This window comes from Eschscholzia californica, unplaced genomic scaffold (genome assembly GCF_041429995.1).
Source record: "Eschscholzia californica isolate CP2 unplaced genomic scaffold, dmEscCali1.0.p SCAF_1, whole genome shotgun sequence".
Classification (NCBI taxonomy): Eukaryota; Viridiplantae; Streptophyta; class Magnoliopsida; order Ranunculales; family Papaveraceae; genus Eschscholzia; species Eschscholzia californica.
In genome coordinates this window covers 67326965-67345759 of record NW_028238198.1, presented here as the reverse complement: position 1 = coordinate 67345759, position 18795 = coordinate 67326965, and the positions used below count along the sequence as shown (strand labels likewise).

At 36.9% G+C, this 18795-nt stretch overlaps 3 protein-coding genes across 3 annotated transcripts; 2 read left to right on the top strand and 1 right to left on the bottom strand.

The window, feature by feature from the left end:
* The first annotated feature begins 1858 nt into the window (after nucleotides 1-1858).
* On the top strand, nucleotides 1859-2644 carry LOC147568495 (non-classical arabinogalactan protein 30-like). Its single transcript, XM_086654934.1, has one exon. The coding sequence runs from the start codon at nucleotides 1894-1896 to the stop codon at nucleotides 2422-2424; it is 531 nt and encodes a 176-aa protein (XP_086511060.1). The 5' UTR covers nucleotides 1859-1893; the 3' UTR covers nucleotides 2425-2644.
* Nucleotides 2645-3728: 1084 nt separating this feature from the next.
* On the top strand, nucleotides 3729-8901 carry LOC147568494 (uncharacterized). The gene is made up of 4 exons (XM_086654932.1): nucleotides 3729-4415; nucleotides 4687-5172; nucleotides 7395-7907; nucleotides 8477-8901. Exons 1-4 carry the CDS (start codon nucleotides 3894-3896, stop codon nucleotides 8558-8560), a joined length of 1605 nt encoding a protein of 534 aa, XP_086511058.1. The 5' UTR covers nucleotides 3729-3893; the 3' UTR covers nucleotides 8561-8901.
* Nucleotides 8902-9662: 761 nt separating this feature from the next.
* Nucleotides 9663-13991, bottom strand: LOC147568493 (ethylene-overproduction protein 1-like). The gene is made up of 4 exons (XM_086654931.1): nucleotides 11476-13991; nucleotides 10906-11197; nucleotides 10479-10788; nucleotides 9663-10378 (listed from the first exon to the last, which is right to left on the bottom strand). Exons 1-4 carry the CDS (start codon nucleotides 13470-13472, stop codon nucleotides 10140-10142), a joined length of 2838 nt encoding a protein of 945 aa, XP_086511057.1. The 5' UTR covers nucleotides 13473-13991; the 3' UTR covers nucleotides 9663-10139.
* Nucleotides 13992-18795: the final 4804 nt, after the last annotated feature.

Genomic DNA, 18795 nt, shown 5'->3' with positions numbered 1-18795 from the left:
GTTGATTTGGGTTTATGATCGAAGCCATCACAAACAGAAAGCCGAAAACAAACTATATCGGACTATCTACATGTCCCGGTGTTAAATAATTTTCGAAAAAAAAGGTGTTAAATAATTTTCGAAAAAAAAGTGGAAGAAAAGAACCCATGAATGAATAACAGATCTATAGAAATCTACTTTCAATCACACCAAAACTAGTGTTCAATCAGACCAATAACAGATCTATAGAAAACTACTTTCAATCCTTTTCCTAGTTAACCCAACAGATGAACCTAATTGCCAAGCCTGACACTGAACTAGAGAATACGACAAGCCTGACAACCAAGGTTACCTGGTATGCGGATCGCTCCGTTACGTGGTATGCGTAACCATAGTTACCAGAAACGGGATACGCTCCGGTACGAAAACGGGGTACGGATACGGGGTACGCTAAATTAGACGTTTCCGATTCGCTAGGGGGTATAATTATTCGCAAAATTAAAATTTTAACCCATGAAAATATAGATCTCAATCTCTAATAACTCAAATCAAATAACTAATTTATCTTTCCTGAACAACAATTTTCTTTAATTAAATAATGTTTCCTAGATCCACTATCCCCAAATTCAGTAACAACTGCAGAACCTAAAGTTAAAGCAATATTCACACTTTGTAAACCCTAAATATCATGTTTTCATCTTTTTTTTCTTCTTGCAAATGGGTTCGCCAGATTTAGCGATCTGATTCGCGTACCCACTCTAAAAGGGTACGATCGAACCAGATCGGAGTTCGCTCCCCAAATGACCGTTTCCGGTAACTATGTGCGTAACTATACGCGGTACGCTACCATGCGAGTATCGGGTACGCTAGGGGTATACTTCTCCGTTCGCTATTTTCGATTGCAGTACGTTTTTTACTATTTTCTTAGACAATGTGTACTCTTTATGATGCATTTGCGATTGATACACCTACTCTCAGATATTTTGTTTCCATAAAATTTTAAATCTAACTGGTAAATGCATAAAATTGTTGTAGTTAACTATTTTTTTTTGAGAAATCGACTACAATCTACGTTAGTCGTTACAAGGCATTGATACATCGAGACGATGCACAATAACTAGCTGCCTAAGTACTACTGGACCTAAAGCCCGACAAATTAAATGGCCTATAACCTGACGAATTAAATGGCCTAAAACCTACATAAACTACTTTATTACAATGTTCAATATTCGTGCATTTGCACTTTCATGGGATCGAACCTGGGACCACTGCATTGCAGAGTATATGCACTGACCAACTGGGCTACCAGTGGTTGGCTCTAGTTAACCATTGAACTAGTAGAAATTATAGATTTTTTACAAAGACTCTGGGTTCATTAAGACTAAAAATTCTGGTGCGCTAATCGCGAATACATCCAAAAAGGACGCGGGGAATTAGATACATGGTATGCCAGAGGGAAGAGAGTATCTGGTAACTTTGCTGACAACTGAGAAAAATGTATCTGTTGAAATTTACAAGTCAAACATACATTAACATAACCAGAACTTCCTCCCTTGTGGAATAAAATATTGAAGATAAAGAATTTTTTTATTTTTTTATCTTTTTATTTTTGTTGAAAGTTAGATAAAGAAATATTAGTATGGTTTCTAGTAAAGAAGAGTTAATGATTATATTCTTGTTTCCTATCTACCATACTTATATGGTGGCCTTCACGTATTACACAAATCAGACATGAAGGCCTCAACTATCTACCCTTCTTCCCAATCACTATCATCAAATTTAGTTGCTTAACACACATAAACAAACCCATCTCTCTAACTAACTATAATATATATATATATATATATATATATATATATATGTATTTTCCTTCATTGTTTTTCAACACTTTCAAACTCATTTTCTCTTGAATCAATGGCAACCCAAAACCTTATCTTATTCATTTCATCACTTCTACTAGTTACACTAGCTTTAGCTTCACCATATGAAGAACCAAAAAAAGAGAATCCAATAGATATTGTAGTTGAAGGTTTAGTTTACTGTCAAAGTTGTGATTATCATGGAACTTGGTCATTAAATAATGCTAAATCAATTCTTTCTGCAAAAGTTAGTGTTGTTTGTAAAGATCATAAAAGAAGGGTAAATTACTACAAGGGTTTTTATACTAACAAAGATGGTTACTTTTATGGTGTACTTGAAGGATTCAAAATGGACAATTATATTTTAGATCATCCTCTTCATGGTTGTAGTGTTCATTTAGTTTCGTCCCCTCTTTCGAACTGTAATCAGTTAACGAATATTAACTTTGGGATTAGTGGAGCTCCTCTTCGTTATGACGATAAGAGATTGTTCGGAAGTAATTATGAAGCAATTGTTTATTCGGTTGCTCCGTTGGCTTTTCGTCCTTCGTTTTGTCCCAAGACTATTGATGATCACAAGTACTAATATGTTCTTCTGTTTATATAGTCATTTAAAAGCTCTCTTGTCATTTTGAGTTGGATTTTATTGTTTAGGGAAGTTTCTTGTAAACTGCAGAGATTATTTGGTGTCTGCAAGAATTTATCGACTTGAAATATTCTGTGAAAAGTTATACTATTTCAATATTTTACATGGATTAACTGTTTTGTTATATATTTACTCTATATGAAATAAATTTTTTCATATACATGTTTTCTGATTTCAAGTATTTGGAATACAATGTTATTCATCGAGTTTCTTTGCAGAACGAAAAGTTGCTGACAGGTTGTTCATAGAGTTGTTGCCTCATTTCCTTGGAACTAGAAAGATTCGAACTCCGGTTTCTGCAATGGGGGAAATATGATTATGTTTGTGACTAAATCACCCGATCTCACCACCATATGACCACCATAATCACCACCACCGCCACGACCACTACCAACCACCACGAAGGCCACTAGTACTACTACAAACACTGCATTGTAGTAAACAATGTGGATATAATCCCACACTTGCAATATATGAAGTCAAACACTCCATGAAAGATAAAGTAATTTTATTTTGATAAAATGGCTGCTGCCTGCTAGACTGGAGTTGAAACCAGTGAACTTTAACCTATTTTCTTAACTAAATTCAGCCAGAGTCTACCGATTTTACTGTATTTAGTAGTGGCGGTAGAGTTCAACTGATTTTGATTCAGCAGGGTTCAAGTGATCTTGGAGACAAAATCTGCAAACCTAGCAAAATCTAAATAAAAATCATTCAAGAATTTCTTTTAGCCGAATTGCACAGAGAATCGAACAAGAAGAAAACGATATTCTTATTTTCTACTTTTTTAGTTTATGATTTTAGAGTTTAAGGCCTGGGCGATAGAGAACCAAAGAACAGAAGGAGAAAGTGAGTCAACAACCCTTGGTTGGAGTGGTAAGAGGTTTGATCTTCCACCTTAAAGGTCAGGGGTTCGAGGCACGCTGACCATTAAAAAAAAAAAAAAAAAAACGTGCTCGCATCCCATTGAACCGGTGGACTCGAGCCGATTTTGACCAAAACGGGCTCGAATCTACCGATCTTGAGTCAACCAAAAAGGTAGGAGTATCTCTTGTGAGAAGGGGCACTTCTAACTATTTTCTGATAATCAGAGGCGATTCAAGACGAGGGGCGCCAATATCATTAGTGGGAGACGCCTTTAAAACTTCTCAACAAAATTTTTGGGGTAATCACGCTCTAGGGTAGGCCAATCCAGCCCAGCCCATAAAGGAGCTATACTCTGATACATTAACGAACATCAACCGATCATGTACTGTATTCGATGATCACCACGATCTCACTGCCATGGACCCACTATAGTAGTGGGTCCTACTTCTCTTTGTCACCAGTCAGCGTTCCTCCCTGTGCACAAGCGACACAATTCTCTCTCTCTCTCTCATCCTCTCTGTAGTTCTTTCTCTCTCTAAACCATGGCGATCCCACCTGAACAAAACGAAGAAGAAGAACAAAATTCAACCGATGATGATTATCTGGATAACGACGATGATGACGAAGAAGAAGACGATGAAAATGAAGAAGAAGAAGATGATGATGATGATTATTATGATGTTGACGAAGAACAAGAATTAGAAACTGAAGAATCAAGATTTCACTCTCAAAGAAACAAATTAAACAATCTACTCCGTCGATTATCAAAAGAACATGTAATTATTAGAGTCTATGACGTCTTGATCAAAGGTAACACTATAACCGAAACTTCTCTCATCGAATCCGAAATCAAAGCCCTAAAAAATGCAACTACTATGCAAGAACTTCTTATAGCAGCAAATTTGGCTAATGCTCGTCTTAAAAAGTTCGAAATATTTGATTCTGTTAGTATTACTCTTGATACTGGACCGCCTGAGTTACCTGGTACAACCAATGTCATCGTTGAGGTAGTTGAGACTAAAAATCCTCTCACTGGAGATATTGTTTTCTTCTCCAACCCTGAGGTATTTTCAATTTACTTGATTTTGATTGTTCTTGTGAGTTTTGGCTTGATTTAATCTTGAACTGAAATTGAATCTTGAACTGAAATTGAAGAATTTTTATCTTGAATACGAAAACTCGAAAAAGGAAACCCACTATAATAGTGATATAGACTAGAAGATATCTGTGGTGGACCTTTGTGGATATATGCAATTTTCAGACACACACACACACATATGACTATATGAGATGACATCTCAAATGGTTTTTAAGAGTGTAACGATGCTTTTGTAGGCGAGATCATGGTCACTTGAAGGATCAGGGAAATTGAAAAATCTTTTAGGATATGGTGATATATGGAATGGTTCGTGGGCTTACGGATGGGACCAAACTGCAGAGATAAGCAGTGGTGTTTCTTTTCCTAGAGTTATTGGATTAAGAACACCCTTTACTGCTAGGATGTCGCTTCTTTCCCAAGATTGGATGAACTTATCTTCTTACAAACAGCAGTTGTTGGGTCTCTCATTTGGCTTAGTTTCGACGAGGCATCATGACTTGTCTTATAATTTTACATGGCATAGCTTAGCAGATCCGTCACAACGGACTTCCAAGACAATAAGGAGTCAATTTGGACATAGTTTGCTCACATCTTTAAAGCATACGTTTAAGATTGACCAAAGAGATTCCTCTGTCAGGCCTACCGAAGGATATGCTTTTGTTGTTACTTCACAAGTTGGTGGGCTTTCACCTGAAAATCCCAGCTTGCGATTTGTACGCCAGGTCCAGTACTCTCTATGTCTTCTTTATTCTCATTCTTACTGCTGTTTGACAATTATTCCACCTATTTAAAATGGAATTTCCTTTAGTCCTTTTAAGTAGTGACACTTAGGACTTGGATACTTGGTAACAAAAGTCAGACACTACTGTTGGACGCACGTAATCACTGAAATAGTCGTAGGTTTTGTGTTTACATTTTTATGTACTTGAACACACTCTAGAAGACTAGAACCATAAAATATGATTCTAGCGTAACGTCTTTCACGCATAATACAGGTTGATCCGAAAGAAAAGGTTGACAGGATAAAGAAACCACACCTGATAACTAAGACAAGAAAATACTTGTACACCATTATGGCTCGTATTACTATTCTGGCCTTTTCCGCTCATTGTGTCCAAAGTCTTGTACCTTACTTAGATACTGAGCCATTCTAACGTCTATTTCACATGGGTTCCTGCTGATTCTTGTTGTCTCCTAATTTCATTCATTAAAATAATATAGTTGGCTTAACTTCTTGATCCGAGTAGCCTAATTCTTCCAATGTTCTTATCTAGAAGACTAGAACCAATTTGATTTTGGCATACTAATTCATCCTCGTTTTGAAAAGCACATGTTTTTTTTTCTAAATGTGACCCTGCTTGCAGTGGATGTATTGGTGCAGATATCTAATGCTTAAATTAGTGGATAAAAGAAATACAGAAACATGATATGTGTACTAAATTGCTTTAATGAATCAAATGCTGTAGTGACTTGCTCAGTTGATATTTCTTGCGCTTATGCTGAATTTCGTAAATGAAATGCTATATGGAATGGAACAGTTTAGTCAATGGCCATTTTTCCTGCACTCGTGAGAGTTGGGACAACTCACATCCATCTCTCCAAATTATAGACTTAAAAACTTTTTTAGAAACTTATTGTGATGAGATGCATTTGTTGCGTCGAGAGCTTGTCCAAGATGTAAAAGTGATTCTGAACAACGCTCTTCGGAGGCCTAATTGTATATATGAATGAACACATAATTCAATGCTGATTAGTTAGCGTTCACCCACACCCATAGTGAGCTACTCCTGGGTTTCGAGGGACATGTCTGAGGGAAACTTTCTGTTTGTGGTCTTTTCATGCGGCGAAAAACTTTAGGAAGATTTTAGGTGAGCTTACTTTCCGTGGAGCATTTGGAGGGAAGAAACAAGCAGGTTCTCAAGGTCGTGAATCGAATTTGCGAGAAGTCACAATAAAAATTTATACATTAATCTTTGTATGGATGCCTTGCTTTATGAAGCTTCTGGGGTTTCGCGTTAGTCTCTGATCAGCTTGTTATCTTAAGTCAATTATTACCCTTCACTGTCATGCATTTTGCCCTACATGGCTACATCATCTACTCTTTGCCTCTTCTCAATAAGTTGCTTATTTTCAAGAAGATCTCCTTCACTTCGTTTAGCCCTTCCAAAACCTTGAACTTGGCAATTGTAATATCTGATCTTCATGAGCCGCTTTACTTCTTTTCACGTTAGTTTTTTTATTGTTTTCTTAATAATTTCTAATTGATATATTTATAACCAAAATGTATTCCACTACGGACCATATTTTACTATAATTTCCAAAATTTGCACAGTACTTCGTAAATTTGTTCATGTCAATCTTTGGTTACTGACAGATGGCATATAAATTATTCTTCCAGAAACAACTCTTTCGTTTGCTAGAATGGCTAGCTATCAATTTGAATCCTAACATTTTGGACAAAGCAACTAAGCAAATGAACCATTTGGAGTTTAAGTGTCAGAGTCCATTATATCGAGGAGCTACATATATCGCATGAACATTGATCGTGTAGCTAAAATAGCTGTATACACGGTCTAATGGTTTATACCTGCTGGTTCAAAAAATGGAAAATGCCAAGTTAATAGCATTTAAGAACCTTTGTTTTGCACAAGATCTGTAAAATAGCTTGAATGGATGTGAAAAGTGAAACTTAATATACAGTAGGCCTCTGCTGGCGTTGTTTTGCAGTGTGTGAGCTATTTTAGCTTATTATGGAACTTTCTGGTTGTCGTCTGTCGTTTTTGCATTAATTAAACATTTTTTAAACAGAGCTCTTGTAACTTGGTTGTGATTAGATCCTGTTTATCTAATCTATCATGTTTGGTTGGTAGAGAATACCTTCTGTCATTTTAGTGGAGTACATCTTTTTCTCACTTGTGCAAGGAATCTACTTTACTTTTGCCAGGAGTTCGATGGTCGTTTTGCTCTGCCGTTGGGTTTCTGCAATGCAGCTCTCAACTTTGGTGCCTCTGCTGGCGTTATTTTTCCATTGGGCAGTGGATCTATGAACATGACCACCTCTCTGCCTGAAAGGTATTACTTAGGTGGCAATTCATCTCCAGTTTGCAAATTAGGGGGGCCTACATTGATGGGGTTCCGGTCAAGGGGATTAGGCCCTACTGAGCTTCGTAGAGCAACTACTGATAAACCCAATAATGAAAGTTCAGCTAACTGTCCTGCAAGGGATTCCATTGGAGGAGACCTTGCAGTTACAGCATTTGCAGACCTCTCATTCGATCTTCCCTGGAGGGTGTTAAGAGAAGCTGGAATCCATGGACACCTATTTGCTTCTGCTGGAAAACTTTCCAAGTTAACTGAGGGAAACTTCAGGAATTTCTCTTATCCGAAATTCAAGGAGTCGATACGTAGCTCAGCTGGAGCTGGGATTGTTGTCCCCACAAAGCTGTTCAGAATGGAGGTCAGTTATTTATCTTGACATTTGATAAAAAAAAACTTGTTTTATTGAGTTCTCATTTAGAATTGGTTTACTATCTTGACTACCTCATCATAGACTAAAGACCTATGCATATAGGTGGATTATAGAAGCTTTTGCAGTGTATCAAGATAAAGTTTATCGTTGTCGTCTAGGAAAGATCTCCTTGGTGTTGTGGAACTCGAAAGAAATGTTAGTAGATTGTGTATCCCACACCAAATTCTGATTGTCATTTTTGGGTACTTTGGTGATCTATTTTCTAAATTTGCAACTTGATTTATCGATAAAAATGTGTATGCGCAACTAGTTGAGTAGTTAACAAGACTATTTAGTCAACTAGTTAAGGTCTTAAGTTTTATGGAGATGGACCGTTTTGGAGAAAGTGTACAACATTTTCTATATGCATCATATAAAATATATATAGTAGGAGAATGGTCGAATACGTACTTCAATTCAGAGTAGCATACTGAACCTTGTAGCTTATAGTGTACCAGTGTCCATAAGTATTAGAGTTCTAAGCCATGATGAAATTTGTTTCGGTTTCACCATTTCAGGTAAATTACTGTTACATACTAAAACAACTTGAGCATGACCGGGGTAAGACAGGGATACAGTTGAGCTTCTCTTCCCCATTATAGATCTGAACCATCAAACTCCATGATCCAGCATCTGTGTCGTGACACTTCCATTCTAGGTAAAGTGAACTTTTCGTAGATAACCATCTAGTTGCCTGGATACGGAACTGACACAAGTGATGCAGATACTATCCTGTGTGATATTTGGATACTCGAAGTCTTGCAATGTTCTTTCTTACAATTCAGGTATCAAGGGGTCACAATAAATCTTGTAATTCAGTGGGGATTAGGTGGTTTCTTCTTAACATGAACTGTTATGTGAAAAAAGTATTGTTTGATAAGAATGACAATTTGAAAAAGTTTTCGATAAATCGACAAAAATACACAATCTTCTTTTGTTTGTTTATTGTTAGTATTCTGGTTGAGTTCTATGTTGGAAATATTTTTATTTGCAGGAAAGTTACAATTATGCGGATGTCTCTGTGTACTTCTCTCCCGCTTTAGATTCTTGTTCTATTTAGATTGTTCGGAGAAATGTGTCGACATTTAGACTTTTAACCATCTTTCTTTGCTCCAGTAGGTGGGTCTGCGAACCAAGAATTTTTTTTCGTGAACGTTCATCTGTCATGTATGTTTCTTTTTACAGGGTTAGAAATGTCAGAATTCTCAGTTTGGGTTTGATAAAAGAATTTGAACGTTGTTTGGTTCCTCAAGCTTGTTTAAAAAAAATCTCAATGGTAACTGTTAGCGAACAGTGAGAAAGCGGTGGAAAAGACTAATGCTCAGGCAGCTTCTACACTTCAACAGATTTAGGGCGCAATGAACTAGGTCAGTAGAAATGAGTAACTAGAGATTTCTAACCCCATAAAAATTTCAAGCGGATTTCCCTCAGTCTAATATTTTTGATATTTTAATTCTTCTTCGAAATTGATCTGGTTCGACGTTAGACTGGATAAGAGATTTTACTAGCAAGTTCATAGAGATTTGAGAGCAAAACAAAGAAAACAGGAAAACTGAATCACCTTGATCATATCGTTTGATCTTTCAAAAAAATGAAAACAAAGGATTATAATATTTTCTCCAAAGCTGTTGGTTGTTACAAATAGTGGTGTTGATTCATTCATAATTCTATCTCAACCTTATAAATCAAGAAGAAACACACAAATGCCGAATGAAACTTCAGTATAGTTGTAAAATGGAAAATTGTGACGACTATATATAGTTACACATTACAGAATCAGTAGTGTGATAAATGAACAAACCCTGCTTAATCCTTTCGACCGAAAAGAAGATTAACTTTTTCGGCATTTACAAACACCATCTAAACGACAAGAAGTCAAGAGGGTAGAAGAAGTATCTACACTCTGCAATCATCACCCCAATCAATCAATCTTTATGTATACAGATAAATATGTACATTTGATTCCTCTGCTCTTCTCTGTTTCTCATTTTCTTTCTTTCTCCCTATCTATCTCCTTGATTTGTTAAGAAATGGCCGAATCTTTACCAAGCTAAAGGAGATCCTTTATAACACAGGATACAACTATCAGGTAACGAGTTCTGGGTTTGCCTGTATATAATGAAAACACAGCAATAAAGGGTTCATGCTGTAAGATTTATACAGGAGAAGACGGTAGTTTTCTCACTTTTGTTGTTGTTGATCAGGGACCTGGTTTCGTGCTTTACTATACAGTTCGAGTGTATCAGAATGGTTGGGGTCAAGACAAAGAGCTGCCTCACAGTCTAAGATAGTCGAAGTGGAATTCCCCATTGAATCATGGAATGCTGCCCGTAAATAAAGCAGCTGCAAATCTGGCTTGAAAGCTATTGCCCTTGTAAGTTCTGCTATCGCCTCGTTTTCCTTATGATCATCCATCAAAGCTGGTAAGAAAACCCAATACTAGTTTTAGTAAAATCTTTAGGATCTTGGTGACAAAACAAAACTTAGATTTGGATCAATATAATTGGACTAGTAGTTTACCTGCTGCCCTATATCTGTAAGGGTATGTCCTTAAAGGATCTATTTGTGTAGCCGTCCCAAGATCATTCTTTGCTATATCCCGTTCGCAGTATTCTGAACGTTTTTCATAAGCTGAGGCATTGTTTCGTGCCTTCTCTATTAGCTTCGTCATCTCTTCATAAGCATCTTTTCTTCGATTCTTAAGATGATAAACACGGGCTAGACCTTGATGTGCTCGTGTGTGTCTGATACTAAGGGCGCTCGTGTAACAGTTGGCCGCAAGATCCAACTTATCACAGTCCACATAAATACTTCCTAGATTATTTAATGCCTGGAAGATATCATACATACATTTATCAAACAATATTTTGTACGTCTAAAAGATAATGCCATAAGCGAGTATATATATATATATATATATATCATATTCAATATGTAGTTTTCTTACTTGTCCCTTTCGAAGACCATCGGAAGGGCATTTAAGAGCTTGCTCTAGAAGTTCGATAACATAAGCTGAAGATTCAGGATCCAAGCTTGAATCTGCCAACGCATATGCTTTAAGAAAAAAAGCTTCAAAAGACCTCTGAATAGAAATAGATTCCTCAGCTTTCGCTAATGCTTCTTCACGATGACCAGTGTCGTACAAAATCCAGCCTTCATAAACAAGCTTTTCATGTTCTGAATTTGAATGATTTCGAGCTAATCGCAAACTTCTCATTGCAGCCTTTTGACAATTTAACCTACAAGATTCAGTAACTTCATTGGTAATATCGGAAACAATAGAAAATTAGAAACACCATTACTTTCATGAGTTCATCTATCTGCACAATTAAGTTGAGACTTGAGAGCTCAACCTTGAAAAAACAATGGCAGATAGGTATCATAGGGTAAAAGTTTTTGTAAGAAACCCATGTGCACAAATTAATGGAAAACATCGATAAGAATTAACAATTCATTTAAGGAGGAAGAACATATTCGATTAACTCAATAAAACTAATTTATATAGGTAGTCACTCACCTTAGAAGGAGAAGAGATTGCCTAAACCTTAGAAGACTCATCTTCGGATCATTCGCCAACATGTGATGGACAACAGCAAGAGATCCAATATCATCCACAGAAGACCAACGATCGTAGAGTTGCATCCAACAATCAGCCTGACTCCATTGAGTTACATGTTTTCGAAGATTCTCAACCAAGTAATCTCCTTGAACCTTTCCATAATACATCATGTAACTTGGGTCTAAAGTCAATACTGTTCTTATATCTCTCAAAGCTCCTTCATAATCCTCCACTGCTATAGACAACCAAGCTCGTAACTCTAAGCAATCCGGGGAGATTTTAAACCGAATAATCTTGTTGATCTCTGAGATAGATGCACTAATTTGTTTTTCCTCCATCATCATCGATGCTCTATACTTATATGGGTATGACAAAGTAGGATCTAATTGAGTTGCAGTATTCAAATCCATCATCTTCTCTTTACCAATACAATACAAAGATCTCTCTTGGTAAATCCATCCGACCGAATTATGCTCTGAAATTAGGGCATTCATTTGCTTATAGGCCAAATACTTATGTCCTCGCTTGAATTTCGCCCTAGCAACACCGGCTAAGGAATAAACATGGCCCGATTCCGCTGCACACGAATACCAGTGCTGGGCATCCTTATATTCCATTCTTTCCATCATGACACAACCTAATTGATGAAAAGCAAGTTGTTTCTCCCAATCTTCTTTCGCACATTCTCCTAATCTCTCTAATAACATAACTGTCGTGTTTGATTTCATATCTTCTTCCATAGAAACTTGACATAAAAACCAGTATAAAGCGAACGATGAATGACCCACCATTTCTAATCTCTCTCTAGCATTTGAATCACAAAAGAATTTCATAACATCAAAATTATATAAAGATTTGGGAAATTCTCTCAAGAACACCTGCAAACATGAAGCTACTAAAAGATATGATCTTTCCTCTAACCCATACTCAATTAGCATCAATGCATCTTCAATATTAGACACTAATTTCATCAAATATTCATCACAAGATGATTTCATCTCATCACAACAAAACTTGTTAGCGAAAGATAAAACTTCTAAAACGATTTTCGGTGAAAATGAATCTAGTTTCCGAGTTCGACTAAATATCTCAACTGCTTTCATTCCTTCTGCTGAAATACCATTTTGAGAGAAACTTATCATCTCTCTTCTTGATTCTAAATACCCACCATAAAGCATTGCTTTTAATGGACTAGAAAGGGTAGAAATATTATACCTAATACATCTAATTTCTTCATCACCAATACAAAAAGAAAGATCACCATCTTCATCTGAGGTGGAACATTCTTCTTCTTCTTCTTCTTCAATTGACATTCCGATATTATCGATTTCGTCGTCTTTTCTAGGGTTTTGACGACACGGGCAAGGATCATAAACAGAATCTGGGTCATACCCAGAAACAAGACTAGATTTAGGACATTCAAAGATCCTTCCACGGCAATCCATGGATGATGATCCTTCAAGTTCATCTTCTCTTCTCTCAAATCTTAACCAAGCTGAGAGAACAACTTTCAGATGGACATCAATGGCGTGTTGCCTAGCTGTTCTAAGACTTCTTCTAAGCAATTTGGGATCAGAAAGACCTCGAAAAATCGAAAATTGTTCAAGATAAAGCTGGGATTTTTCATGGGGAGAACAATTTTCGAGGCGACGGTATAAATCAGCTAGGGTTTCAACAATATCAACAGATTTGAGATGAGGTTCAATTGGGGGTTCAAAGAGATCTGGATCAGGAAGACCATAAGGAAGAAGAATCTCACTAATTGTATTTGCTCCGCTAATACTCAATGAATTAGCTCTGAATTTATCTCCACAACCATCACCGGCAACTCCACCACCACCACCACCACCGCTACCACCATTGGTGATGAATGGATTTATGGCATGAACTTGACTACTTTTGCATCCCTCAGGAAGCTTTATGCTTCTAATAGAAGTGAATATATTATGCTGCATTTTCCTTCTTCTTCAATTCAAACCCTTTGATTTCAAAATTACAGAAATGGGTTATTTTTGTTCTGAATTTCAGATAACAAAACAGAGAGAAAATAACCAATAAATCATGAATTGAAAATTATTAGAGAGAGAAAGTGAAATTTGTGTTCCTGTAAAATACCATCACCACAGATGATGATGATGAGAAGAATCAAAATAAAGAAGAAAATGTAGAGAGAGAGAAAAAAAGAAGAAAAAGATGGTAATGCAAGCCACAAACTTTAAATCAACAAAAAAGATAATAATTTGATTAGTATAATAATAATAATTAATTAAATAATTAATTGTATTTTTGAAAATTGAGAGGTTTAGAGATGGAGAAGGGAGACTTGTGAGTTTGGTGAACGATTTTTGTTGGTTTCTTCTCTCTCTATCTCTCTCTTGGTTGGCTTCCAACCAGATTTTGTTGTGATAATGGCCGTTGAAATGGCTATAACCTCTCTCTTTCTCTCTCTTCTTTCTCTCTCTAAACTCTCTCTTAATCCTCTCTCTCTCTCTCTTTGGTTGGGGGTTAAGTTAGTGGGGTTACGTATGAATCGGGTTGACGTTGGTGATTTCTCTCCCTCCAAAATAACAATTTGGTTCCTTCATTTCCCTCCATCCGATCGTGTCATCTTTATTCACATCTACGGTCATAGTTTGCCCTATATGAGGTGCCCCTAACCTGTTTTTCTTTGTACTATTAAATTAACCCCTGTTTTCTATTTTTCTTTTATGGGAGAAATCATTTTATCCAAAAAGGGACAACTATGATGATCTGTATATACTGTACATATTGGTTTAGTATCTCTTTCTAGAGATAAGCTCACCTGTTGAAAATGTTATCTGAATTCGATTCATTATACAGGTAAAGTTATTTGATTTGATTGAAATGCTCCTCCCAAACTTTTTCGTATTGCTAGAAAGAATTTATGTGGGTGGAACTGGGCTCCCAAATTTGAACTTGAGAGTTCAGTCACACCGGACTCCCATCGGGGAGCCCTGGGTTGGGTGGCCGGCGTAAACGTTCTTGTAATTTTTTCAATCTATATTTAAGATTTCGTCCAAAATTATAGTAAAATTAAAAAATTTAATTAGAACCAACAATTTTATGGTTGAAAATTCAAATCAAAATCTTACACACAAACATCACACACGTATATAATTTGGATTTAAGAGTCTTTGTTGAGAGAACTCGACATTGGAGTTGAAAACATTCAGGGGCTACCCACTTCCAGAATAGGAAGCCTGAAGTCCTGAACCCTACAATGAACTTACTCTAAAGGTATAGTTAATCAACTCTTCTGTCCCAAGCATAGTTTCGTGGAATAATAAGATAAAAGGAAAATGACAAAAATTAAATAATAATGCAAATAAAGTTTGATTCAAAAAAATGCGAATAAAGTATGCCAGATAATTTGGGGCCTCATTTCTTAGGGGACGCCTATAAAACTCTTCTTGTAATTTAAAACTAAGTTTTAATACGACTACTAGGTCCATTTCATCAGTTCTTTTACACTCACCCATTTTCTTACAAGTAGAGCCCTCCTCTCCGTCTCTCGTCTTTCTCCCTCCTATTTAGGTCTCGCGTTTGTATTCTCGATATCTCTCTCCATCTCTCGTCTTTCTCCGGTAACAAATATAATTTTAATATATATTAAGAGATGGATATGAAAATAGAAGCTGAATTCTATTGCTCTAATGTATAATAAACAGAGATGAGAGAGTGGTGATAAAGTTTCTTTATTATTGAACTTAAGCATTAAACATTTCTCAAAATCTAGATCTTTTAGACTTTTAGCATATAGATTTACTTTCTTCATTTTTTTTAGACGCATAGCGACATTATAGATGATAAATATCTAATCAAATGAAACCTGGTATAAATCTCAAATGAGTGAAAGAAGCACACCGCACTCTAAAGATCTCTTAATTTATTTTATTTGTGCTCTACAAGAAACTGTGAAATATCATGTTAGTTGGTAGAATAGAAGACACAAACTAATATAAAAGACACAATAGTTTACGTGGTTCGGTCGGAGGATCACGACCTACATCCACGGAGAAAGCCATGAATGGCTATATTCTATTATCTCCACAATTGTGGGATTGATTGGTTATAGACTAAGACTCAATGCAACTCAACTCAATGTAAAATACATAGAGGTCACTTCTATTTATAGAGTGATTCGGGTATCTTATTATCCTAGGACTCTATCTAGGATAAGTACAAATAATGTCTTCATATATCTTGGACGGTTGATACGGATATCTTCGGATATCTACGGATCTCGATTCATCTCGATCTTTATACTCTAACACTCCCCCTCAAGTTGGAAGCAGAACTTGTGGAGTTTCCAACTTGAAAATTGAACTTGGAAAAGATGGATGTTGCTTGCATACGATCGGATTCAAACTTGAACTTGAACTTGAATTTTAATTTTTTTGTTTAATGTCTAACAATTTCCAATGGTGCTGAAATCTTCGTCTGCAACTTGAACTTGTAATCAACATAAACTTGATATATTATTTTTGTCTTTCGTAAGCTTGAATCTCATTCTTTTCTTCTTTGCGTTCTTTCTTTCTCGAGCTTGAATAAAATTTGGTAAGAGGGAGATCAGCTTCAAATTTATCAACAAACTACGGAGGAAACGAAATCATATGTAGTTGATGATGGAATAGATGAACCGGTGGATCCATGAAGAGGATGATGAAGACATAGTGTCACAAAAAGAAGAGATGGGTGAGAGAAAGATAGCGTCTCGAAACCATGTAAAATTTCACACTCACGTGAGAGAAACCATGAGGGAGAAATCACAACCCACGAGTGATATCGTGAGGGAGAGAGATATAAGCTCGTCGGATTACAAACCGAGAGGATTAAGGTTGATTACTCACAAAACTGAAAAGAAATCAGTGGTAGCTAATAAGGTGATGTCCAAATCGAAGAAGGATTTCGATTGGTCTAAGAAAAGGCCGGGAGATCATTGAAGACAGAGGTCCACCATGACCGTTCACTCTTCTGACTTGAGCATCTATATAGATGGAGATAAAAAGTAGAGATTGGTGGAGGATATTAATTGCATGAAGGCAAAAAAGTTGGTCCAAAATTCTGGTAGCCTGATTTACCATATTCCACCTTGTGTGAGAAAGTGGGTTTGAATTAAAACAACTTTTTTTTTTTTTTGTTGAGAAGAAAGCTACTAACACAAGAACTACACAAAGGAAGACTGTAAGGAGACAGGAAGATCTGATCGAGCTAGCCAAATCCAGGTTCCCCCGTGCAGGCGACTCCATTTAGCCAACTGATCCGCTCTAGTATTTCCTTCCCTATTGACGTGAGAGTAAATAATTCTGATGAAGTTTCCTTCAAGCTGTCGAATTCGGTCGAAGAGCTTGATTGTTTGCCACCCAATATCTGCCTGTTTACCATTGAGCATCTGAACAATATTACTATTATCACTTTCGATATGAAGGTAAGCAATGTTCTTTGAAGCCGACCATTGAAGCGCTTTGACTATTGCCCAGCATTCACATTCTTCTGCGTTTTGTCCTCTGAAGTTACATGCCGACGCCGCTAGAAAATAGGATTGATCATCATACACTACGTTGCTAATACCCGCAAATTCTTTGCCATCCACAAACGAGGCATCTACATTAATCTTGATAAAAGGCGCTATCGGTGGGGACCAGAGGGAGTTCCTTTCCTGAGATTGAGAGATTACCGGATCCTTAAGGAGAGTTGGTGTGCTTAGAATCTGATCAATAATCATCATAGGTAAAACCTTAGTCGACGAGAAGCATTTATCACACCTCGCTTTCCATATCTGCCAGAGAATAATAGCAAAAAGACCACTAATCTGCTCATCGAGAATTTTCCAAGAAATAATCCAATCAACCAGATTAGTAATATTGCCAGAGATAATATTAAAGTGAAACCATACCACAGAAGCTAATTCACAATGTAAAAGGACATGAGTAGTCGTTTCAGGTTCTCGACAAAACGTACATTCGAAGTTATGATCCAAATATCGTCCAATAATACTACGCACAGGTAAGCTGTTGGTGCAACATTTCCACAGGAATAGTTTGATTTTTGGTTGTACCGGTAGATACCAAATGAAATGCCATTCTTTAATACTATACTCATTATATTCCGTACGTAAATAATAGTACATGGATTTGATAGTGAATTTACCCGATTTGGTCAGAGACCATTGAGCCGTGTCATCCATATGTTCCTGCAGATTGATGCTCAAAATGGAGTTAGATATATCCTTGTTAAAACACTGCATAATAATATTCGTATTCCACTGGTTATTAATAATAAGTTGGGAGACTTTAGTTAGGTTGCTATTAGTAGTATTATCTATAGGCGGAGGGTGGTTGGGAATCCAATAGTCAGACCAAATATTAATGTTAGTACCTTTATTGATATCCCAGAAGGTTAATTTAGTAACATTATCCACCTGCTTGGAGATGGATTTCCAGAACCACGAGTGATGGTTCATGGCACGCATAGGTTTATGATCCTGGTTGAAATACTTCGCTCTGAGAATCTTAGCCCAAGGAGAACCAGTATCTTTGAGAAGACACCACAGCAGCTTACTCAAAAAGGCCTGGTTATCCAGAGCTGGTAAACGGAAGCCGAGACCTCCCAAATTCTTAGGAAGACAAATAGCGGGCCAGTTAATGGTATGAATCGTTTTAGATTTTCCCCACCAGAACGTTCTTTGAAGAACTTCAATGCGACTGCTTATGCCCTTGGGAATGGCAAAGCATTGCATTTGGTATCGGGGAACAGCCGCAGCTATTGTATTGATAACAATAGCGCGGCCAGCGGGAGAGAGGAGAGAGGTCTGCCATTTAGAGAGTTTAGATTGGATCTGAGTAATGAGGGAAGAGAACAACTTCCGTTTATTCGCACCAATGAAGAGGTGAGTACCAAGGTATTTGTCAAGATTAGAAGATTGATGGACCTTGAAGTCACGTATGATCATACGTTTGAATTTCGGATGGGTGTTTTTAGAAAAGAAAATGGTAGACTTAGTAAAGTTGATCATCTGACCCGAGGCATAGCAGAAGGTGTCCAGAATATTCTTAAGGGTGGTGATATTGTCTAGAGAGTTCTGACCAAAAATGATACAATCATCCGCGAAGAGGAGATGCTTAATCGTGATGTTGGATTTAGGAATCGGGAAGCCCTGAAAAGGAGTGGAATGACTGTTGGTTTCAAGAAGACGACTAAGACCTTCCATAGCTACAGTGAAAAGAAAGGGAGACAAGGGATCACCTTGCCGGATAC

Excerpts from the sequence above, each read along its gene's own strand:
- LOC147568495 (XM_086654934.1), top strand. The coding sequence starts at position 1,894 with ATGGCAACCCAAAACCTTATCTTATTCATTTCATCACTTCTACTAGTT.
- LOC147568494 (XM_086654932.1), top strand. The coding sequence starts at position 3,894 with ATGGCGATCCCACCTGAACAAAACGAAGAAGAAGAACAAAATTCAACC. Across the intron at positions 4,416-4,686 it reads TTTTCTTCTCCAACCCTGAG|GCGAGATCATGGTCACTTGA; the intron begins GTATTTTCAATT and ends ATGCTTTTGTAG. Across the intron at positions 7,908-8,476 it reads CAAAGCTGTTCAGAATGGAG|GTAAATTACTGTTACATACT; the intron begins GTCAGTTATTTA and ends TCACCATTTCAG.
- LOC147568493 (XM_086654931.1), bottom strand. The coding sequence starts at position 13,472 with ATGCAGCATAATATATTCACTTCTATTAGAAGCATAAAGCTTCCTGAG. Across the intron at positions 10,789-10,905 it reads ATGGTCTTCGAAAGGGACAA|GCATTAAATAATCTAGGAAG; the intron begins GTAAGAAAACTA and ends GATATCTTCCAG. Across the intron at positions 10,379-10,478 it reads TTACAGATATAGGGCAGCAG|CTTTGATGGATGATCATAAG; the intron begins GTAAACTACTAG and ends TTTTCTTACCAG.